The sequence below is a fragment of the Ambystoma mexicanum genome, chromosome 11 (genome assembly GCF_040938575.1).
Source record: "Ambystoma mexicanum isolate Mex_15411 chromosome 11, UKY_AmexF1_1, whole genome shotgun sequence".
In the NCBI taxonomy this organism is placed as follows: Eukaryota; Metazoa; Chordata; class Amphibia; order Caudata; family Ambystomatidae; genus Ambystoma; species Ambystoma mexicanum.
In genome coordinates this window covers 1,287,668,322-1,287,693,287 of record NC_090934.1, presented here as the reverse complement: position 1 = coordinate 1,287,693,287, position 24,966 = coordinate 1,287,668,322, and the positions used below count along the sequence as shown (strand labels likewise).

Below are 24,966 nucleotides of genomic sequence, written 5' to 3'. Positions count from 1 at the left end.
AACATTGATGCACATTTTTGGGATGCTATGTTGTGTACCAGCACATTATGTTTAGTGGTATTGGTGTTTTCACATGCATGTCCCATGCATGCTGCACCATGGTGTTTGCAGCTTCAAGTTGACTGTTAGGGAGAATTCTCATTTTATGGCTAATTTCCCTTACCTATAGAGTCCCCCAGCAGCTTTGCTGGATTTGAAGGGTTTGTTTTTTTCTCCTGCTAAGAGTGAGACTCTTTTTCCCACTCTTAGGCATTTTTGCTATGTGTATTCTAGGCTATTTTTGTGTTTAATATCTATGGGGTTTTTCTCACCCTCATAGGAACCATCTTTATACACATGTGTTACACAGCACCCTCAATGCAGTGACACAGGGGTGTCATAGTGACTCCCAAACATAGACTCCATGAAAGACATAAGCAGATGACACAAAGCAATGTGATAGAGCAAGCAAGGATAAATGCATGCTAAATGTAGGGTGCAAACAAAAAATGCATGGTCAATGCATACTTCATTGTAACAGCATACAATTGGTCAAATACTGCATTCAATTTAATGCAGCAGTACCATGAACCCAGCTGCGGTCAATGTTAGGCAGAATCCTGTGCAGTTCCCTTAGGGAGCACTACAAAAGATTAGGACTACAGGTGAGAGCAATAAATCCCCTTTGGTATCAGTCTGTACCACAAAGATTTAGTTGGAAGCTTGGCTGAGCAGTCAGACTTATCTCAAGAGGGAGATGAGCAGTATTCTGGGTTTACACAATAGGCCTTTAGTACTGTGGAACAAGGAAACACTGACCAAAGCTTTGTATTAAAAAGGAATATATATATTTATTATATACACTTCTAGTTAAACACATTTATCACAGTTCTTAAGCAAGTTAAATTCAGTCAAAGAAAGTATCCACAACTCCCTAGTTAAATTGTAGACAAGTTTGAAAACTGAGCAAAACGGCACAGTGAAAACCTAACACAAATGGCACTCTAGCAATTTCATACAAGAGAGGGAAAACACAAGTCATATAGAGATATCTTCTTACAGGACCCAGCAACACTTCCCATGAGTTTGTGAACCAGTTTAGGCAAGGCAGTACATCAGTATAGCAAATACTTAAATAAAAACTGAGCAAAATGGCACTTCACAAGGTTTAAAAGTGGGAAGGAAGGGGTGGTTATAAGAAGTAGGTGCACCAACACAGTTCTAATTGAGAAGCAATCTAGCGAAGACAGTTCTAACAAATTTAGCCAGAGTCAGTAGTACAGGGCAGGGGCCCAGGAGCAAAATGTTCTTGTAGCTGCTGTCAAGTCTTTGGTTAACAATTTTAAAAAGGTGGATGCAGAAGGTGAAAGACAATGTTAAAAGAGAGGGGCGGCCAACCCAACAGGTAGGTAAAGGATTTAAAACACCTTTAGCTCTACCACGCAGAAAGGGCGGCCTGGCGGAACAATGTACCTTTAAAATGAAGAAATGGCTCCTGCGGTGGCGGTTGTTCCTGGTAGTTCCTGCAGTTTGGGGCATTCAGCAGAGAAAGAGAGGCTCTCGTCGCAGAGGAAGGTTCGAGTTACTGCACTACCCAGGGATGAAACCAGCCGCGGTGCTGCCCGACGAATAAAAGGTACGCTCCTTTAAATCGCGGTCCGGGTTGACGGGTGCCTGGCTATCCGGTCTCCAAGTACAGGACACCAGGGCAGGTCCAGGAAGGCGATTGGCAAACTGGTTGGCCCCACCAGCTCAAGGTAAGAAGGCTCTTTCAGATGAAGATCTTCTCTTGTGTGGAGAAAAGTGGTGAGACGCTGCAGCAGGGCTTCACTGGTGGTTCAGTCATTGCAGATGTCTTTGGCTTCTCTCTTCTTCGGCTTCTTAGTTCCAGTGGCAACGTCTTTTTCTTCCAGTCCTCAGGACCCTGCTTTTATGCAAAAAAGAGCCCCATTCATACAGCCTAGCTGTCACTCACAAAGTGGAGTGGTCATCTTGGCGGGAGACCCTCCAGCCTATCAGGATAGAGTGCGACATGGGTTGCTGAGGCAACCCTGTTCAGGGGTCCTACTCCCCCTCCCACACAATGGACCCACCCCAGACTCAGTGGCGCCGAAAGGAGGGCTTCTTGGCAGAAGCCTGCCAAAAGAACGAACAAAGGATCCCCGACCTGGGTTAGGAATTTAGAGAAAGACACGGGAAAGAAGTTATATTAAAGTTCTGGCAAATAAAACCTACTGGAGTAAAGTTAATATTAAAATACACCAGCGGTATGTTAGAGGCTGTCAGAAAAAGTGGTAGCCTCGAACAATGGGAAAATCCCATAGGGAAATATTTGCGGTTGAATATTTACAGTAGTAACCACTGCCACCAGCCAGAAACTTTTGAGAGAGGGACTGTACAGTACTCTCTCGAAAATAAACACCAGGGAAAAACAATTAACCCTTCCCAGTACCTCCATAGTAGGATGGGTTGTACTGGTTTAGTTCAAAAAAATTGACTAGTAAAGTCAATGGTGACTTTACATGCCCTGGGAGACAGTTGTCTGTCCTAGGGTATGGAGTCTATGTTTGGGGGCCACTATGACACTCCCGTTTTACTGCACTGAGGGTGCTGGGTAACACACTTACCAAAAACACATGAAGCCCTATGGAGTAAAAGACCCCATAGCCCATAAAACACATTACAAAGTCAAAGGACATTCTCAAATCATGCCTAAGAGTGGGAGAAAAAGAGTCTCACTCTTAGCAGGAGAAAAAATGAAACCCCAAAAATCCAGCAAAGCTGCTGTGCGACTCACTAGGTTTGGGAAATTAGCCTTTACAGAGAATTCTCCCTAACAGCAGTCTAGGAAGTCCCTGAGGGGGGTTAGACGGACAAGGTGCTCTGCCTTTAGATGTTCACCTCTAGTATAAGCTAGAGTTTAGAAAGCAGGGTGAAACCTACAGTATATATTAATCTGGGAAGTATAGAGCCTAAACTAGAGAGGATTGGTGCATTTTTAGACAAGAGAGAGAGGGACCTGAAACCTACATTAACCTTTGAACCATCTGTGAGCCATCTGTGAGACATGACCATTGTCTACTCTGATGACCATACCTGACCCATCCCTGCCTCAAAGCCCATCCCTATGCGAGGGACATCCCTGTCATGAAGCGTATTCTTACTTATTTACTCTCTACGGTGTCCCTGTGCACATTCTCCACTGCTGTGAACACCACTGAAATGGTAATACAGGTTAAATGGGACAGGATAAGAGAACATTCCATAGGGAGGTAGCTTAGGATCACCAAACATAAAAAATAAAGCTCTTCCGAAGGAAAAGGACAGACTTTGAGAAAAACTGTAATGATGACTTGACTGTGACAGAGTAAATACTCACATTAAGATGCTCCGTCGTCAATGACTGCAGTGCTGCATTGGAAGGATGAAGTCTCGCAAACAAAATGGTGTCTGCACCCTTGCTGTAAAGTTTTATCTGACCATGAGGATTTCGGACTGACAAAAAAATGAAAGGAACATAGGAATGAATATTTCTTGCAACACAAAATTACTATACATCAAATTGAATTAGTGGTCTAAATACAGTGAATATGGAAATGCACGAAACCAAACGCAATAAATTACAAATAGCCCACAATTGAAGGTAAAATCAGTAATTAAAAACACGTTTTAAAAATGCTTAAGCACAATACAGTAAAAACGTGAAACCCCTGTACTTTTCAAACCTTCTTTGCTCCTCTAATTAAATCACACAGCATAAGGAGTCCTATAGACCAAGAAAGGGGCCATTTTTGTGGGACAATGACCCACCACCAAGTCAGAATTTATAAGTTGTAGGGTCATGAGCACAAGCGATGATTTCCCATTCTGGGGTCTAGATGTCTATTAGCATACAGTGAAATAGCAATATAAATTACAGTTACGAACCGTAGTGACTAAAGTACTCATAGTCCATAGTCCCCTTTCCTCCATCCTGGTAGGCGTACCCCAACATGGGGACGGTACCTGAAACTTTGGCAGTGAAATATTGAGCTTCCCCTTTAAATTTAGTATGGCACGTGGGAGTGCAGCCTCGAGGTGGGAATGCCCCACCGAAGCCCCGCCCTCCGGCACCTCCCTCAGTCCCCTTTGAACACATTGGACGCTTAGATAACTGGCTATGCTTATTGCCTATTAGCCATTGGCATAATAGCGGGGGAAGGCGGGTGGAACGTATGGAGGAAAGGGGACTATGAGTACTCTAGTCACTACGGTGAGTAACTAATTACTCATGCGTCCCGTCCCCTTTACTCCATTGTAATTCCACCAAACAAGAACATACAGTGGAGCTGTGATAACCTGCCTCATATCTTGAACGAAGCAAAAAGTTTCTTCAGAACCGCCTGACCAAACTCTGCATCACGCCTGGCGCTGGTGTCTAGTGAGTAGCGCTTAAAGAAGGCTGATGGAGTGGCCCAAGTAGCCGCCTTGCTGATGAGATCCCAAGAAGAATGTCTCTGAAATGCAACGGCTGTGGCCTTGGCTCTGACCGCATGGGCATGAATACCCTCAGGAACAGATCTGCCCACGGCCGTGTACGCCTCCGAAATGGCCTCAACCATCCAATGGGCGATGGAAGCCTGATAGTCGGGGGAGGAGCCCCCAAAAGTCACAAACAATGCCTCAGACTTCCTGAAGAATTTCGTCAGAGAGAGATAAAACCTGAGGGCCCTCTTGAGGTCCAAGGAACACAGGGCCCTCGATGCCTCTGACTTTGGGAAGAACACCGGCAGGCAGATTTATTGATTCAGATGAAAAGGAGAGACCACCTTGGGCAAGAAGTTTGGGTGAGTGCGCAAGATGAACTTTTCGTTGCGAATAGTGGTGAAGGACTTGCACGAGGACAACGCCTGCAGCTCACTAATCCTGCGTGCAGAGGTGAGAGCCACCAGTAAAACTGTCTTTAGTGTCATCAAGTGGATGTCCACAGAGGCCATCGGTTCCAAAGGCTTGTGCTGCAAAGCTGCAAGAACCACATTGGGGTCCAAGACGAGGTGCGGCCCATGCACTGGCGAAAAAAGCCTAGACAACCCCATAAGGTAAGCCTTAACCACCGGTTTGGCCGCAAAAAACAAATTCTCAGGGGAATTTTTGTAAGCCCCAATGGCCACAAAATAAGTGCAGTAAGTATCCACCTGGACTCCAGAACGAACCAGGTGTGCTAAAAAAAGCCAGTAGGCCATCCAGAGGACAGGTGACAGGATCCAGACCCTTGTCACGAGCCCAATGGCAGAACCTAGTCCATTTAATCTTACGCTGGGACCGAGTCGAGGACCTCCTGGCCTGCTGAATGATGCCTGAGTTGTCATCCGAAAACTGGACATGTTGAAGCCTCAGCTGGTCAGGAACCAGACCGCCAGCTTTGCCAGGTCCGGATGTTCCACCGCCCTGCCCTGCTGCATCAGGAATCCCCTGCTGGAGAATGGAAGGTGGACGGTGCCCTGGAAGCACAATTGCAGCAGATCTCAAAACTAGGGTCTCAAAGTCCAGTGGGGGGCAATCAGGATTAGGCTGCAACCCACCAAAGTCTGAAACTTCCAGAGGGTCCGTTGGAGTAGGTGGGAATGCATAACACCTGCGGCTGTGCCAACAGATCTGGAAGGCATCTCCCAAAGACCCCCAACCCTGTTCTGCCCATGAAGCAAACTGGGGGCTCTTGTAATTCAGAGGGGATGCGAACAAATCCAGATCTGCAAACCCCCAATACTGGAACAGGTGCAACAGGGAGTAGGTGTTGAACCCCAAGTGACTGAGCTGGTACGCTTCTGCATTGATGTCCCCCAGGAGGTGGACTGCTGAAATCCAAACTCCTTCCGTCAGGGCCCATTCCCAGATCAATGCCGCCTCCATGCAGAGGAGGGGGAAACGTGGGATACCCTGCTTGTTCAGGTAAAACATCATAGTAGAACGGTCCATCTGACCAGAACAGACCTGTCCAAGATGAGAGGCAAAAACACCTTGAGGGCCAGGCCCACTGGAGCTTGAGCAGATTGATATGCAGGAGGACTTCCTCCCTGGACCATGCGTCATAAATCGCATAGCCCTCCATAGTAGCGCCCCAGCCAGAAAAAGAGGAGTCCGTCATCACCACCAGGGTAGGCTCCAGTCGGGTAAAAGGGGCTTCTACTGAAACATTCCCATCCATCATCTACCAGTGAAGTTCAGGCAGTAGGAGCGGTGGTCTTGGGATCCTGTCCGACTGAGACCTTGCCTCCTGATCCCAATTGGATGCCAGGTGGAGCTGGAGGCATCTCATCTTGAGGGAAGCATGCTGTACAGTAAGCATTCAGGAGACTATGAGGCCCTCTTGGGCGTAGGCAACACCCGCTGAATGGTAGTGCTCCAGCGCATCCCTAGGAAGACCAGTTCCTGAGATGGGCACAACTGCGACTTCCTCAGCTGATTAAGGTTATCTGCCAATCTCTGGCAGGAATGCAACACCCCTTCGGGTGACCCTGCCCTCACCAGCCAGTCGTCCAAATAAGGGTACAGATGATGGCCCTCAAAGTGGAGAAGGCCCGCCACTGTGTTCATCAACTTCCTGAAGACGCGTGGGGCTGAGTTCAGGCCGAATGGCAGCACCTTGTACTGAAAGTGGTACAACATAACCGTGAACCGCAGAAACTTCTGATGTGGTTGGTTGATGAGTACATGCAGGTATGCATCCTTGAGGTCCAGAGAACACATCCAGCCCCCTGCGCACAGAGACTCGGAGTAATCCTCTTGAAGCGTTCCAGTGATAAAGACAGATTTAGAAATGACAGGTCCAGGACAACCCTCACACCAGGCTGGTTGTTCTTGGGTACCACAAAAATCCTGCACTAGTACCCAGAACCCCTGTCTGAAAGAGGATTCGGTTCTATCGCTTGCATCTCCAAGAGCGAAAGCCCCCCTCTGTAAAAGAGCTGGGGACCTGAAGCCCGTGGAGAGTACGGATAAGATCCACATATTGCTGAAAAGATGCTTCCAGGTGTCCTGGAAAATAGCCAAACGGCCAAACCCGCGCGTTGTCTCTGCTGCTTCTTCCTGTTGTCGCTGAACGACCTGTCAAGCCTCTGTGTACTGCAGTCCCGGAACCCCTTGAAGCCGGAGAAAGCGCACGGTTTGAACTCGGTCCTGCCCTGGGACTGCGGGAAGGATTTCAGTCCAGGTTTTGTCAGGATGGCCAAGGATTGGCGTGAACAGAGGTTTTCCTCTTTGTCAACTCGTCATCGGTTGACAAATGAAAAAGGTCCATGCCGTCGAAGGACAGATCTAGTATCCGCTCCTGCATGTCAGATGAAAACGTAGTGGCGTGCATCCACGCCGTCCTTATTATCTCAACACCAAGACACAGCCCTCTGCTGGCTGTGTCAGTGTGGGGGACCGAAGACTCTGTGAGGTCCTGCGCAATGGCCTGGGCATCTGCACGACCGACCTTGAAGGAGGCTTGCTTATCTGAAGGGAGGTCGGTCAGAAAATCCCAGAGCTCCTACCACAGCTTCTGGTTAGCCGCAGCCAAGAGGGCCTCTGCGTTGGCTTGCCACACATGCAGTCCTGAGATGGAATAACAGCACTTTCCCAAAGACTTCAAGACTTTGGGCCTCATTCCGACCCAGGCGGTAAGGGGTTTACGGCAGCGTAAACAGCGCCGACCCTTATCGCCTGATTCCGAGGTCCCTTAGCGCCATGGAGGATTTAACACCTGCTTTTAGCAGGTGTTAAAATCCATGGCGCTAAGGGACCTTGTTGTTAATTAACGCCTTCCCCACTCCCATTATGCCCTATGGGGCAAAAATGGGAATGGGGAAGGGTAAATGGGGATTGGGGACTTACCGCCCCGCCAACCTCGGAATGGGGCGGTAAGTCCGCCAACCACCATGGCGTAAACGTAGTTTACGCCATGGTGGTAAAGGTACGACCCAGGTGGTAACTTACCGCCTGGGTCGGAATGAGGCCCTTTGTCCTCCTTGAAAAACACATCTGGAGGCGGCTCCCGTGTAGGAAGACGACAAAGCCGATAGTTTAGGATACAAAGAGGGCGCAGCCACCAATGAAGAATTCGGCTGTGGGTGGGAGGCCAGGAGGATTGGCTCCCCGTCCGTCAGCCTAAACCTGCTGTCCAACTTCTTGTTCATCTGGGCGTTGGCCCTGGGCTTCTCCTAGACCTTTTGCGCCACCTGCAGGACTTCCGTCTGGAGAGTGATGACAGGCCGGATCGTGGTGTGCTCACCCAAGACCTCTGCTAGCTCTCCCAACACCTGGGGGCTTCATCGGGCAGAGGGACGCCCAAGAACTCTGCCAGGCCCTAAAGGCGTCATGAAAAGCCTTAATGGATTTGGAGGGTACATCGTCCTGGGCGTCATCGTCCTCATCGTCTCCCCCCTTTTTCACAGACCTAGGGCAGTCTGGGCCCTGGGACACAGGTGGGGTGCCGAAGACAGGTCCAACGGCTGTTGAGGGGGAGGAATTGGTGGAAGACAAAAAGGTCCATAGGTAAGACCATCCGTCCCATGCACACTATAGAATGTTGAGAAATCAGCCAATACTTGGTAATCTGAATTTCATCAGTTTCTACAGAAAGTACTAACACCAATAGATACACAACTTGAAAATAATGTTTTAAAAATAAAATAGGGATAGTTTAATAACATTAATGTTTCCAGGGTAATTAGCAGTCCGAAGGGAGCTGACGCGTTTCGGGGTATACACCCCTTCTTCAAGAGCAGTTCAGACTGGAAAAGACATAACAAACACAAACATATCAATCTTGTGTATCACCTTAATTAAGTTAACATTCAATTATCTTAAAGCCAAAACGAAAACATACCTATTTAGGAGATGTTACAAATGTGAAGCATTTACCAAATTCAAAATCAACCATCCACCACTAAAAGCCAGCTGGATGTGACCGCGCAATTAATTAGAGATCAGGCAAAAAATCATGCATGTGTTAGCAATACATGCAGAGTTAGCCAAATCAAGATAAAAAGGGCTTACCTGAGCACCATAAGCGAAGTATGGTAGATAAAATAAGGAAGGAAATGTAGCCAAGAACAAAGTCCTATGAGTAATACAAAAGGCAAAAAAACAAAACACAACATAGGTCATTGGACACTTCACTGTCAAAATTATCATTTGAAATTGGGGTATCAAGGAACACAAGGGTACACAGCTGGTAAAATCCCCAATAATCCTCTTAAAGACAATGAGGCAACCCTGGCCAAGGAACCCCCGTAGTATTCAAAACTATTGGTAAACAATGTTCTTCAAACAAAATATTTTTCCTGCAAAAGAAGTAATAAAGAAACGCCAAATTAGGCGCGTAGCGTCCCAAATAAAATAACATAACTAGTTGTACCACTATTTACTACATCAAGCAGCCCACGGGATGATAAAGTCAAGATTAGAAAAAGCTCACCCCATCCAAAGATTTAAATGCCACAGGTATTCAATCAGCACCCCCAACCTTGCGGAGATGCAAAGTTTGTTACATTCCATCCAGGAGACACATACGAATCCCTCAACAACAAGTCACATGACTACGCGTGAAAATCAGAGTGGAATTCAGTGAAATACACAGAGACATAATTAAAAGGTTGGTAGTAACCCGACAAGTCAGGTCTGGTGTCACCCTAGTAGGTATACTAATAGGGAAACAATTCCGTTTACAGACACTCACCTTCTAGGCACGGCGTCTCAAAGTCTCAACGGAGTGAATGAAAAGCGCATGCATTTGCAACAAATGCTACAGAGCATCCGAAGAGCCACAGCTACGCGCCATAGCTAAATGCCGAGCTCTGTCTGATTAAAGATAGAAAGCGGACTAACCGCTAGCTGTAAATTCCAGTCATCCATTTTGGAAAGGGAATACTATCAGTATAGTCTCTAGGGATACTGGTCACCTTCCTCTATAGCAGCACCTATACCTCCTAATCCAAAGCTCTGAAAAAAGTAACATGACTATGCAGGGAGTTCGAAACACACTTATGATTATAACAATCCACCAGAATCAATACACAAAGAATGAATACAATAAACCACCTCATGAATGAGATAAAAAAGGGTCAACATCCAATTGGCTCATTAGTGCATTCCTAAATGCTTACTCAATGACAGCACCTATACTGGGGGGAGGCGTTGGTGGTACAGGAAGAAGTGGAGGGGTCTGAGCAACTTGTCACAAGCTTCTCCACTTCTCACCTGTTTTCCCGTTTGCTTGCGACCTTCTTTGATGATTTCTTTTGCCTGGTCTGGGATTCATATAAACCCGTGTGTTGGTCTTCGGTTTCAGCCTGAGGAGAGCAATCCAACTCTAGGAGACGTTCAGATGTCCAGGACGGTAACCAGGAAAGAACAATGTCCAGGCTCGGAGGCACGGAACGCTGTGGCCCGAGTGCCGGAGAAAATCCAGGAAGGAGGTAAGTTCGAGGAAAGGAAGGGAGGAGGATTCAAGGAATTGGGAGTTAGGATTCAGAAGAAAGCCCTGAGCGAACTCCGGCAACACATGTCCAACTACAGCGAGCGGTAGCATTGAGACACGCAGCGCCACGGGGGTGTGTCTGTTTAGTAGAACGTTGAGCGTGGCGCGCAAAGATTGGCAAGCTGCGTTCCGTATCAAGCGGCCATGTTGGGAGGATCACGGCATTCAAGCCTCTATGTGCCAGGGACCACGAAGTCCAGAGTGGACGCAGGCGACCGTTCATGACAGTATTCCTCCTCTGAAGCCCAGCTCCTCTGGGTTTGCCTGTATGGATGAGATGGTACCTTCGAATCAGCCTGGGGGCATTCATGTTTGACACAGGTTCCCAGGTGCGCTCACTGGGAGGATACCCTTTCCACTCAACCAAATACTGTAGTTGACTACGTCGGTACCTGGAGTCACAAATTCTGGAGACCTCGTATTCGAGTTGGTCATTGACAATCACTGGGGTAGATCTTGGAGCAGTTCGAGTGGGCTGAACATATGGTTTTAATAGAGAAGTGTGGAAGACTGGATGAATCCTTTTCCATGACTCTGGTAGTCAGAGTCGAAAGGCCACTGGATTGACGATTTCTTTTATAGAAAAGGGCACGTAATACCTGGGAGCCAATTTGTTTGGTCGTAGGTGACGAGGAAGGAGTTTTGAGGATAACCAGACCTTATAGCCTATTGAATAGGAAGGCCCAGGCCTTCTTTTGGAGTCAGCATAATGTTTAACGTCTCTTTGGGCCTTTCCTAGGTGTTCCATTGCTTCTTTGTGAACATTGATTAGTGTTTCAATCCAGGAATCAACCACAGGAATTGGGGTAGGATGTGGAAGAATGAACGGTAGGACTGAAGGATGAAATCCTTGACTACAGAAGAAGGGACTGGTCTTGATAGCAGAATGATCTGAATTGTTGTATGCAAATTCGGCCACAGGTATTAAGAGTGACCAATCATCCTGGACTTTGGTGGCGAAGCAACAAAGATATTGTTCCAGGGTTTGGTTTACTCGTTCGGTAGCTCCATTGGTCTCTGGATGATAACCCGAAGATAAGGCACGTTGGATTCCCAGTATACGACATAGCTGTTTCCAGAACTGGGATATGTACTGGGGTCCTCGGTCAGAAATGATTTTGGATGGTAGCCCATGAAGCCGTAATATGTGTTCTAGGAAAATCCCAGCAAGTTCAGACAAGGATGGTAGTTTTTGTAGAGGAGTAAAATAAGCCATGTGTGTGAACAAATCAATGGTAACCATTATAGTTGTGTAGCCCCTGGAGGAAGGTAGTTCCAGGATAAAATCTGTGGCAATGATTTCCCAGGGTCTTGCTGGTAGTGCTGGTTGGAGCAGGGCAAGACAGAATGGAGTCAACCTTGGAAGAGACCATTCCAATCCCCTTTGGGCTAAGAATGAATCCAAGATAGTGAACAGTAGATATATGGAAAAGACACTTCTCGGGATTGGCCAGGAGCTTATGTTCATGTAGACGTTGTAAGACTGCCCTTACGTGTTCTTTGTGTTTCAAATGGTCCTTGGAGTAGATCAGTATGTCGTCTAGATATACAATGACGAAGAGGAACAGCATATCAGAAAACACCCGATCGATAAAACGTTGGAAGATTGCTGGGGCATTAGCAAGTCCAAAGGGCATGACCAAGTATTCAAAATGGCCGAAGGGTGATCTAAAGGCTGTTTTCCATTTGTCACCTTCTTTTATACGAATAAGATGGTAGGCACCCCTGAGATCTAGTTTTGTGAAGGTGACTGCACCTCTGACTGCTTCCAGGATGTCCGAGATGAGAGGCAATGGGTAACGGGCCTTGAGAGTGCATTGGTTAAGGCCCCGGTAATCCAGACATGGCCTACGCTCCTTGGACTCCTTCTTGGGAACGAAGAAAAGGGAAGCGCCCGCCGGGTGTTAGGCAGAATCCTGTGCAGTTCCCTTGGGGACCACTGCAAAAAGATTAAGACAACAGGAGTAAGCAGTAAACCCAATTGGTAGCAGTCCCCACCACCCAGATTTACCTGGTAGCTGTGGCTGAGCAGTCAGACTTCTCTCAAGAAGAGTAAGGCAGTATATAGAGTATACACAATAGGTCCAAAAACACAGTGGAACAAGCAAAAACTGACCAGACCTTTGTATCAAAAGTATATAATTATTTATTTAAAACACACTTTAGGTAATACACTAGCACTCTAAATCAAAAGCAAGTTAAAACACAGTCAGATAAAGTATATACACTTCCCTTGATAACTATTAGACAAGTCAGAGTTAAAACATCACTATTTGTTAAAACAGATGTGAGTGGGTAACCTAGATGGCACTCCAATAGTTCAGCTAAAGGGAGAGAAAAAGGCAGAGCATACAAATAAAACAATTCCCAACACTTTTCTAAGTCCAAAGCAAGTCAGTGAAGGCAGTATACACTGTAGAGCCAGAGTTCACAGGCCAGGCCCACTTTAAATGGAGCAAAGCGAAATGTGCCCAGGATCACATGGTTTAAAATGCACTAAAAGTCTTTGCAGAGTGTTCAAAAGAGGTTGGGGTGTTTCGAAAAGTAAAGTTAGAAGGTCTGGAGCCAACCCAGTTGGAAAGCCAAGGATATAAGGGTCACCTTTAGCAATCCGAAGAAAGGGAGGCCAGGTGGAACACTGTACCTTAAAGAGAGAGGAAGCTCCAGCGGCGGCAGTTGTTCCTGGCAGTGGATGCAAGTCGTGGTTTCGACCAGGGGAAGAGAAGATCTCGTCGAGGAGGAAACTTGTAGTCGTTGCACTGCCCAGGGCAGAGACCAGCCGCGGAGTTCGTCGGTAAAAGGTGCGTTCCTTTTATTCGCGGTCAAACTGGTGAAGCTTGGATATCCGGTCGCCGGGGTGCTTGGCACGGGCGATTCGACCAAGAGACGTCTTTGGAAGGCAAAGTGGCGAACTGGTTGATCCCACCAGCTCAGAGGGAGAAGACTCTTCCAGCAGAAGATCTCCTCTTGTTGTTGGGAAAGTGGTGAGGTCGTTGCAGCAGGGCTCCACCGGTGGTGTCGTCGTTGCAGATGGCTCAGCTTCTTCCCTCTCCGGATTCTAAGGTCCTGTGGCGACTTCTGAAGTTCCAGTCCCAAAAGCCCCGCTTTTATGCAGAAAAGCACCCATTCAACAGCCTAGCTGTCACTCAAACATGCTAAGTGGTGAGCCGGGCAGCTCACCACTGGGCCAATCAGAATAGAGTGCGACTTGAGTTGCTAAGGCAACGCAGTCCAGGGTGCCAATTCCCCTTCCCACACATCCTGTGGAACCCAGACAGAGTGGCACCATTTGGAGGGCTTCTGTGGAGAAGCCCGCCAAAAAGTGGAACAAAGGGCTCAACCTTGGTCAGAGTTACAGAGACAGACACAAACGCCATTTTAGAAAAGAGTTCTGGCAAAACGACCCAACCGTGGATTTAATATTAAATAAATAAACCGGCGGTATCTTTAACATTGCACCAAAACGTGGTGCGTTTAAAATCAATGGGAAAATCCCATAGGAAATATTCCGGTGGAATATTTTGCGTGGTAACCACTGCCACCAGCCAGAAACCCGACAAGGGGGGACTGGACAGTGCCCCCTTGAAAACAGACCCAGGGGCAATATAATTAACCCCTTCCAGTACTTCCATAATATGTTGGTTTGTACTGTTTTGTTCACAATTTAGGACTAGTAAAGTCAATGGTGACTTTACATGCCCTGGGAGACAGTAGTCAGTCCCAGGGTATGGAGTCTATGTTTGGGGGTCACTATGACACCCCTGTGTTACTGCGCAGAGGGTGCAGTGGAACACATACACAAAAAATAGATGATACCCTATGGAGTAAAGGACCCCATAGCCCACAAGAACACAAATAGTCAGAGACATACCTCAAATCATGCCTAAGAGGGGGAGTAAAAGAGTCTCAATCTTAGCAGGAGAAAAAAACAAACCCCAAAAATCCTGCAAAGCTGCTGGGGGACTCACTAGGTTTGGGAAATTAGCCTTATAAGAGAATTCTCCCTAACACCGGGGACTTGGATGGTCGAATAGTTCCATTTTCCAAGTTGGTATCCAGGTATTCCCGGAGGGTCTTTTTTTCAGGTTCTTACAAAATAAACATTCTTTCGATAAGGAATTACGGCTGAAGGTTCAGTGTCGATGGCACAATCCTCAGGTCTGTGGGGTGGTAGAGCTTGAACAATGGCTGTTGACAATACATCTGTGTAAGCCTGGTAGGCCCCGGGAATCCGGATGATGTTAGAGACGGTGACTGGAATTTGCTGAGTTTTTTTAGAGTCTTCAGAGGACCTTGGTAAGGTGTCTAGGAACAAACAGTGGGACATACAATGTTCTTGTAACGCTCACCTGATTCCCACGGAGGCGCGGGTCTTGTAAGGAAGCTGTCTGTGACTCGAAAAGTGATGTGCAGGATTCGATTGGCTTCTGGGGTCGAAACTCTTCGCACTGTGTGTCGAACTCGAAGAGTGAGGTTTCTGCAGGTGAAAGAATATGGGGGTTAATGGTCTGGGTTGTTGAATGTCTCTCTCTCTCTCTCTCTCTCTCTAGCTTTTTCGTAGAGCCCCCAGGTCAACGTGCTCACCTTATATAGGTGAATGCTGGGCTCTCCATCTGCGTCTGGTGCAGGGTGCCGTTGCCAGTTCCTTAACTGGTGAAACACAGGCCTCTTGAATTTAGAGGATGGTTACCGTCGTTATCTGCACGAGCGGTGAGTTTCTGGACACCTTTGTCTTTATAGTCTTTACATGCGTGGCACGTTTATATGCAGACTCTGTATAATGCCTTTCCCTTATGTATTGCAGGGCTCTTGAGATGAAAGATGAAATGAAGCGCTTGGAAGTTCGTAAGTATGGCAAGCGCTCTAACTGTCTCTTTCCTTGCAGCTTAGTTCGTGTTAAAGAGACGCCGGAGAATTCGCAGGCGTTTTATTGCGACAAGCGTGATGGACGTAAGTAAATACCTGCTTAATGTCTTTTCTTTTGCCTTTCAGATGTTGGGTTGCAGGGCCGGAGTCCGCGGAATGCCAGTAAGTTGTTAACGATACTTTGTCTTCACAGGCGGCGATGCAGAACGAAGAAATCCGGAATTCACAGCGTGCCGGTAAGTATGGCAATGCTTTTGTTCTTGCAGGTGGAGATGCGGCGTGAAGAAACGGCCGCAGCCGATGGATCAGGTAAGTAAGCACTGCGTGTAAAGTTCGCCTTGCTAACCTGTGGTTTCTGTTCTTTACAGGTGCTGATGATGTCTGGATACTGAAATGGTAAGTAGGATTCTTGCAGGTCCAGGATCGGAAGAAGAAAGGCCGGAGCAGACTCGGTGAGCGTTCTGCTGCAGATGCAGAATAACGCGAAGCACGCTTCCTCTATCGGGTGTGGTTTAAATAGCCTTGGAGTGATGAGGCGTCTTCTTCCACGGCCCCGCCTAGGTAAGAAAAGAGTTCCAGTTTCCAGAAGAGTTCCAGTGCTGTATCCAGGGAGTGGAGCTGCCCCACCCAGGTAAGAAAGTAGTTCCTGTTCTCGGATGGCTTCTAAGTGGCTGGTGAGTAAGCAGCATGGTCTGCTGCAGGTAAATCCACCCAAGCATCTTCACACCTATTATGAGCCCGGCGCTTCCAGTGCCGGGACCAATGGTTTTGATGAGCCTGGTGCCACCGGCGCCAGGACAAGGTCCAAAAGGTCCCAGTGGGGACCGGCTGGTGCTTAGGATTAGGGTTAGGGGCCTGCTTCCAAGGACGTTGGGCTGGTCCTGGCTCCTTGGAAGCAGTGATCATGACAGTACCCCCCCTCAAGGCCCCTCCTAAGCGTTTCTTCTCCGGGGGTTTTGGCTTGCCGGGGTGATTCAGATGGAATTTCTTGACCAGACGAGGTGCGTGGACATATTCTGAAGGTTCCCAAGACCTTTCCTGGGGGCCGTAACCTTTCCAATCAACCAGATAATATAACTTAGATTTGGAGATCTTGGAGTCTAGGATGTTCTTAACTTCGAATTCAAGTTCTCCTTCTACTAAAACCGGTTCTGGGAATTCAGTCAATCGGGTTTCTGGTTCTACTGGTTTTAATAAGGAGACATGGAATACTGGGTGTATTTTCATATGCGTAGGTAACTCCAATTTGACAGCCACCGGATTAATTACGGCAGATATGAGATAGGGTCCAAGGTATCTCGGGATGAAGGTGCGGGGTCCCTTTAGAGGCAGGTGCTTAGTGGATAGCCAGACCTGATCTCCTACAGCGTAGTGAGGAGCCTCTTTACGGTGGCGATCTGCTCCTCTTTTGAATTGAGCTTTAGCTCTTTGCAGATGGGCCGAGGCTTCCTTAAAAGCACGGGTGATCTCCGAGTGCAAGTGATCCACAGCAGGTGCTTCGAATTCTTGGGGAGGATCCAGGTTAGAGGTTCTAGGATGGTGTCCGTATAGTAGGAAGAATGGAGTCTTCCCTGTTCCAGAATGAATCGAATTATTGTAAGCGTATTCAGCGATCCAAAGAATATCCTTCCAGGGGTTTTCAGTTTGTTGGAGCATGCAACGTAGATATTGCTCTAGAGTTTGATTTGTCCTTTCGGTTTGTCCGTCAGTTTGGGGATGGTGACTAGTTGAAAGTCTTACATCAATTTGGGCTAGACGACAGCAACTGCGCCAGAAGTGAGAGATGAATTGACTTACCCTATCGGAGACTAAAACCGAGGGAAAACCGTGTAGCCGAACGATGTTTTCTAAGAATTCTCGGGCCAATACTGAGGCGGATGGCAGACCCTTCAGGGGAATGAAGTGAGCCATCTTGGAGAATAGATCCACGACTACTAAAATGGTAGTATACCCCGAGCATGGAGGTAAGTCCGTGATGAAATCCATGGACAGGGTATGCCATGGACAGGGAGGGATCTCTAGTGGCTGTAATAGGCCGGCTGGTTTCTCCTTCTGACTTTTATTCTGGGCACACACACCACAGGAGATTACAAAGTCTCTAATATCCTTTTTCCATGACGGCCACCAGAAATGTCTTTTAATCTTTTCCATTGTTTTGGTAATGCCAGGGTGACCCTCCATTAGAGAGTCGTGATAACAGGAGATTACTTGTTTTTGTATTTTCTCACAGGGTAAATGCAATCGTCCTCGGAAATATGGTAGGTTTTGATCCACTGAGAATTCTTTCCCCTTTAATTGCCAATCTTGCACATCGCCCTGAGTTAGGAGTGATTTAACCATGGTCTTGATGCCTTCAAAAGATTGAGCGCTGACCAAACCCAAAATTCTTTGTTCTGGGATTATGGGTATTGGTTCTGGATTGGTCAAATGTTCATCTACTCCCACCCGGGAGAGAGCATCTGCTTTTCCATTCTTACTGCCTGGTCGATAAGTAATTATAAAGTCAAATTCTGCTAGAAACAGAGCCCAGCGAAGCTGTCTGGAAGACTGAGCTTTGGCTGTCTTTAGATATTGTAAATTGCGGTGATCAGTCATTACGGTGACTGTGTGTCTGGCTCCTAGAAGATAATGCCGCCAGGCTTTAAAGGCCGATCTGATGGCCAAAAGTTCCTTGTCTGTAATTGAATAGTTGATCTCGGGAGGCGAAAACTTGCGGGACCAAAAGGCAACAGGATGTAGTTGGTGTGTGACCGGATCCCTTTGTGATAAAACTGCCCCCATAGCAAGACTAGAAGCATCCGTTTCCACGATGTAGGGGAGTTCTGGGCGAGGATGTTTTAAAACAGGTGCAGAAATGAATTTAGCTTTTAAGTCCTGAAAAGCTTGTTCTGCTTCAGAAGACCACTCAAAACGTTTGTTCTTCTTCAACAGAGCGGTGATGGGCTAGTCTATTCGAGAAAATTCAGGAATGAATCTGCGGTAAAAGTTAGCGAACCCTAACATGCTTTGAACTCCTTTTACAGAGGTTGGTGATGGCCACTTGATGATTGCATCAACTTTCTTTGAATCCATATGGACTCCGTTAGGTGACAATATGAATCCCAGGAACTCGACTTCCGTTACGTTGAAAACGCATTTCTCAAGCTTAGCAAAAAGATTATGTTGATGCCATCTCTCGAGAACCTTTTTAACGTGTCTCTGATGTTCCTCTTCCGATGATGAATAGACGAGGATGTCATCAATGTAGACAACAACACACACGTCTATGAGTTCTCTAAGGACATCGTTCATAAAATACTGGAAAGCCGCAGGAGCATTACACAGTCCAAAGGGCATCACTTGATACTCGAATAGCCCGTACTTGGTGCGGAAGGCCGTTTTCCATTCATCGCCCTCTTTTATCCGTACCAAGTGGTAGGCTCCTCTGAGATCCAACTTTGTGTATATACATGCATCTTTGACTTGATCCAGGAGTTCAGGGATCAAAGGTAACGGGTATCTGTTTTTAACGGTGATCTGATTCAGGGCGCGGTAATCTATGCAAGTCCTAAGGTCTCCTTCCTTTTTCGGAACGAAGAACAAAGCCGATGAAGCTGGAGATTTTGAAGGACGGATAAACCCGTTAGCTAGGTATTGGTCTAGGTATTGTCTGAGGTGAAGGTTCTCTGGCTCGGTGAGGGCATAAATCCTGCTGCAAGGAGGAGTTGTTCCAGGTATCAGGTCTATTTGACAGTCGTAAGACCTATGAGGAGGCAGGGTGTTGGCTTGATCCTTCCGGAAGACGTCTTGGAATTCCTGGTATTCGGGAGGTAATTTGGGCACCTCCTCAGAAGAGATTGCCGCCAGTGAAACATCAGGCCGAGGATAACAAGTGGTAAAACACTCTGGAAACTGAACCGTCTTTGCTCGCCAATCGATCTGAGGATTGTGCTTCTCTAACCAAGGGATTCCCAGAATGATCTGGAACTGAGGGGCCTTGATTACATCGAACACGATTCTCTCCCGGTGTCCATCTTGACTCACTAGCGTCACTTCTTGGGTGGCATGCGTAACTGGTCCGGAGGCTATCTCCGTGCCATCCACAGTAGTGATGACGTCTTTCACTGCCTTAGGGACAAGGGGTAGATTCATCCTTGATACCATTTCACGGTCCACATAGTTACCGATTGCTCCGCTGTCAATGTAAGCTTCAATTGCATGCAAACGATCCGGACGTTCAGGACTGATGAGGACCATGGGTATCACGAAATGCGAGGTCACGGGACAGATCTTAACGCTCGGCAAGAGGACCTCTACTCTTGTCGGGCGAGGTCGTTTCCCTGCTCAGAATTTGTGGTACAGGTATCCGCGGCTCCTACAGTCTTCTTAGCTGGTTTCACTGGACAGTCCCGAAGAAAGTGTCCTGAGTTTCCGCAATAGAGGCATAATTGCAGCTGCCTTCTTCTTTCCCGCTCCTTCTGGGTTAAAGGTCCTTTCATGCCCCCTATTTGCATGGGTTCCACAGTGTCAGCTCCCTTATTCGAGGTCTATGGTTTAGAAAACACTCGGGTATCAAATCTGGAACGATCTGCCTTCCTGTTCTGTAGTCTATGGTCCAATTGGACAACTAAGTCAATATAGTCAGAACATTCTTGTGGAGGATTCACAACTTGCGCTAACACATCTTTGAGCTCTCCACGCAGGCCTCTGTAGAAAAGCGTTATTCTCTTGTCCTCGGGCCATTGTGTTTCCACTATGAGTCTATTGAAGGAGGCTATATAAGTCAAGAGGTCTTGATTACCCTGTCGTAATGAGAGAAGCTCATTGTCCAAGGCCTGCCCTTGTGCATGTCTTGCGAACAGTTTCTCCATGCTGGACTGGAAGGCTTGAAAATCATGTAAAACCGGATCATCCTGGGTGACTAAAGGGATCGACCAATCTGCAGCGCTGCCACTGAGGTAAGAAAGCACGAAAGCCACCTTGGTCTGGTCTGTTGGGAATGCAGCTGGTCGACATAAGAAGTGTAGGCGGCACTGATTGATGAACACTGCAAATTTCTTTGGATCACCAGAAAAGCGTTCGGGCGGAACCAAGGGAACATTACCGGGCAGGTTGATTTGCACTGGATTTAAAGATGATGCAGAAGGATAACTTCCTCCTGGAACAGGCAAAGGTGTCTGTCCTGCCTGCGTTTGTAACAACTGCCTAGCAAGGTCCTCTGTTCGCTCCTTGGAAAGTATCAATTCTCTTCTTAGAGAGTTCGTTTCCTGACGAGCTGCATGTACTTCTGCTCTTAATTCCCCGAGCAACTGGGCTAGGTGATCAGTGTCTGAGGTTTCCATTGCGCCTGGGTAGGAGTTTTGTGGTGGGCTTCGCGTTCTGTAACGCTCACCTGATTCCCACGGAGGCGCGGGTCTTGGCAGGAAGCTGTCTGTGACTCGAAAAGTGATGTGCAGGATTCGATTGGCTTCTGGGGTCGAACCTCTTCGCACTGTGTGTCGAACTCGAAGAGTGAGGTTTCTGCAGGTGAAAGAATATGGGGGTTAATGGTCTGGGTTGTTGAATGTCCCTCTCTCTCTCTCTCTCTCTCTAGCTTTTTCGTAGAGCCCCCAGGTCAACGTGCTCACCTTATATAGGTGAATGCTGGGCTCTCCATCTGCGTCTGGTGCAGGGTGCCGTTGCCAGTTCCTTCACTGGTGAAACACAGGCCTCTTGAATTCAGAGGATGGTTACCGTCGTTATCTGCACAAGCAGTGAGTTTCTGGACACCTTTGTCTTTATAGTCTTTACATGCGTGGCACGTTTATATGCAGACTCTGTATAATGCCTTTCCCTTATGTATTGCAGGGCTCTTGAGATGAAAGATGAAATGAAGCGCTTGGAAGTTCGTAAGTATGGCAAGCGCTCTAACTGTCTCTTTCCTTGCAGCTTAGTTCGTGTTAAAGAGACGCCGGAGAATTCGCAGGCGTTTTATTGCGACGAGCGTGATGGACGTAAGTAAATACCTGCTTAATGTCTTTTCTTTTGCCTTTCAGATGTTGGGTTGCAGGGCCGGAGTCCGCGGAATGCCAGTAAGTTGTTAACGATACTTTGTCTTCACAGGCGGCGATGCAGAACGAAGAAATCCGGAATTCACAGCGTGCCGGTAAGTATGGCAATGCTTTTGTTCTTGCAGGTGGAGATGCGGCGTGAAGAAACGGCCGCAGCCGATGGATCAGGTAAGTAAGCACTGCGTGTAAAGTTCGCCTTGCTAACCTGTTGTTTCTGTTCTTTACAGGTGCTGATGATGTCTGGATACTGAAATGGTAAGTAGGATTCTTGCAGGTCCAGGATCGGAAGAAGAAAGGCCGGAGCAGACTCGGTGAGCGTTCTGCTGCAGATGCAGAATAACGCGAAGCACGCTTCCTCTATCGGGTGTGGTTTAAATAGCCTTGGAGTGATGAGGCGTCTTCTTCCACGGCCCCGCCTAGGTAAGAAAAGAGTTCCAGTTTCCAGAAGAGTTCCAGTGCTGTATCCAGGGAGTGGAGCTGCCCCACCCAGGTAAGAAAGTAGTTCCTGTTCTCGGATGGCTTCTAAGTGGCTGGTGAGTAAGCAGCATGGTCTGCTGCAGGTAAGTCCACCCAAGCATCTTCACATCTATTATGAGCCCGGGGCTTCCAGTGCCGGGACCAATGGTTTTGATGAGCCTGGTGCCACCGGCGCCAGGACAAGGTCCAAAAGGTCCCAGTGGGGACCGGCTGGTGCTTAGGATTAGGGTTGGGGGCCTGCTTCCAAGGACGTTGGGCTGGTGCTGGCTCCTTGGAAGCAGTGATCATGACAGTTCTGAACCAAGAAACAAAGATCCTGATGCCCAACTGATGTAGGGGTTATGCTTCTGTAACCAGGGCATGCCTAGAACCATTGGATAGTGGGCAGATCTTATGATATGAAATTTAATCCTCTCTTGGTGGTGATTTATAGAAAGAAGAATCTCTTTGGTTTGAAGGGTAATGGGTCCTGAAGACAGTGATCTCCCATCAATAGCTTCTACAGGATGCATAGTCTCTCGTGTTTCATGTGGAATGTTGACCCAATCATGATCTATGAATATGCCGATGGCTCCGCAATCCACTAATGCCAGTATGGGGTAAGTTTCATTCTTGGAAGGCGATAGAAGAACAAGTTACTTCTTACCTTGTAACGTTCTTTCGACGGGATGTTCCTCCGACATATTCCTCATCTTAGATATCTCCTTCCAGCTCTGCTGGCCTCGGAAAAAATTTTCTCTCTCTAGAGGGCGCTGCGCGTCGACGTCCTCCGAGTCGATGTCCCTCGACAGCTGCCGTATCGACGTCGACGTCATCCTGCCTATAAAGGCCGCGCGCAGCGTCTGTTGCTCAGTTCCGTTTTGTAGCCCACAATAATACTTTCTGGACTAAACTAATCACCCTGAAGGAGTGTAAGCTGCAAAAACAAGGGAAGTAGAACTGCGGGGATGGATGGGAGGGTCGATGAGGAATACGTCAGAGGAACATCCCGTCGAAAGAACGTTACAAGGTAAGAAGTAACTTGTTCTTCGAAGGGATTGTGTCCTCTGACGTATTCCTCATCTTAGATAGGCTCCCATAGCAGTATTCTATTATTGGAGGAGGGAGTACTGACTTCACGCTGTCTTCTATTGATGAATAGAATGCAGTACAGCCCTTCCAAACCTAGTCTCTTGACTGGAGGAGGAATCCAAATTGTAAAAACGTGTAAAGGTATGGACAGACGACCATGTAGCGGCCGCACAGATGTCTTTAACCGGCACGCCTCTTTTGAGGGCCGAAGAAGCTGCAATACCTCTGGTCGAATGAGCCCTAAGGTTTTGAGGGGGCTCTTTCCCTGCCAGTTTATAACATTCCAGAATGGCTAGAATGATCCATCTGGAAATGGTCTGCTTAGTTATTGGTAACCCCAGCTTGTGACCTGCGTAACCTACAAACAGCTGGTCTGCCTGTCTTATCCTGGCTAGTCTACTGATGTAAAAACTTAAAGCCCTCCTAGGGTCTAGCCTGTGTAACCTCTCTTCCTCTTTCCCCGGGTGAGGAGGATGATAGAAAGATGGTAGGGTAATCTTCTGAGTGATATGGAATTCAGAAACCACCTTTGGGAGGAAATTAGGCTTCACTTGCAGGATAACTTTGTCTTTGTGAAATATTGTGTGAGGGGGTTTACAAGAAAGAGCTTGTAATTCGCTCACCCTTCTAGAGATGTAAGTGCTATTAATAAAACAGTTTTAAGGGTAAGGAATCTTAACGAACAAGAATGGAGAGGTTTGAAAGGTGTGCCCATCAGGAAAGTTAGTACTAAGTTTAAATCCCATAGGGGAACTTGGAATGGTCTTGGGGGATAAACATTGGTTAACCCCTTTAGAAACTGTATTACCAAGGGTAATTTGAAATAGGATGGTTCTTCCGCAGTACGCTTAAAGATGGATAGCGCTGCGAGATAGCCCTTAATGGTGCCAACTTGAAGGCCTGAATTTGCCAAATATAGTAGGAAGGACAAAACCATTGGTGTACCACATGAAAAAGGGTCGATATTCTGTTCTCTACACCAGCTGCAAAATCTGTTCCAACGGCAGCGGTATAAAGACTTTGTTGCTGGCCTCCTTGCCGAAAGCAACACCTCCATAACATCATCAGGGAGGTCCCAATCCTTGTACCTCAGCCTTTCAGAAGCCAAGCGTGAAGGTTGAGGGTTTTGATGTCTGGATGGAGAACCTGACCTCCCTTCTGTGAGAGTAGGTTCTCTCTGAGTGGAAGTCGAATTGGAGGGCAGATGGACAAGTCTAGAAGGTCCGGGTACCACGTTCAACTGGCCCAATCCGGGGCAATTAGGATCATGGTTCTCCGGAATCTTCTCAACCTCCTGATCATTTGAGGAATGACAGGGACCGATGGGAACGCGTACAGAAGCGGAAACTCCCAGTCCACTATGAACGCGTCTCCCAGAGCTCCTCTCGGGGGAAATTCCCTTGAGCAGAACAGGTCGCATTTCCTGTTTAGACTGGTGGCGAACAGATCTACCTGAGGGGTTCCCCAAAGGGCGAAGATCTCTTGAAGGACTTCCTGAGCTAGTTCCCACTCGTGGGAGACTGTGCCCTGCCTGCTCAGAGAGTCCGCTGTCAAGTTCTTCTCTCCGGCTAGGTGAACTGCCGATAGAGAGATTCCTTCTTGGATTGCCCAAAACCAGAGCTGCATCGCCTCTCTGCACAGGGGTAGTGATCCTACGCCTCCTCTTTTGTTGAGGTAATGCATGGCCATCGTGTTGTCCGTCATTATCAGGACGTTCTTCCCTTGTACAGCTGGCAGGAACGCCTTCAGCGCAAGTCTGATGGCTCTCAGCTCTAACAGGTTGATATGTAGTCTGGACTCCGATGGAGACCAACGACCGCTGATGGTCAAGTCGTTGGCGTGGGCTCCCCACCCCGTGAGTGAGGCATCCGTGACTACTGTTATCTCCGGCCAGGGTTGCTAAAACTGTTCTCCTTTCAGAATGTTCTCCTGACAGGCCCACCACTGAAGGTCTCGAGCTACTCTGTCGGGAACTTGAAGAAGATCTGTCATTCTCCCTGAGAATTGTGACCACTGAGTCCTCAGTGCCCACTGGAGGGATCT

General features: G+C 47.6%; 1 protein-coding gene across 1 annotated transcript in view; it reads right to left on the bottom strand.

Annotated features, from left to right (window-relative positions):
* ATP8B4 (ATPase phospholipid transporting 8B4 (putative)) overlaps positions 1-24,966 on the bottom strand; it is a 5,389,235-nt gene that overhangs the window by 2,326,708 nt on the left and 3,037,561 nt on the right. The window contains exon 16 of the mRNA XM_069624764.1: positions 3,359-3,474. Within this exon, the coding sequence (XP_069480865.1) occupies positions 3,359-3,474 (116 nt within the window). The remainder of the gene's footprint in view (positions 1-3,358; positions 3,475-24,966) is intronic.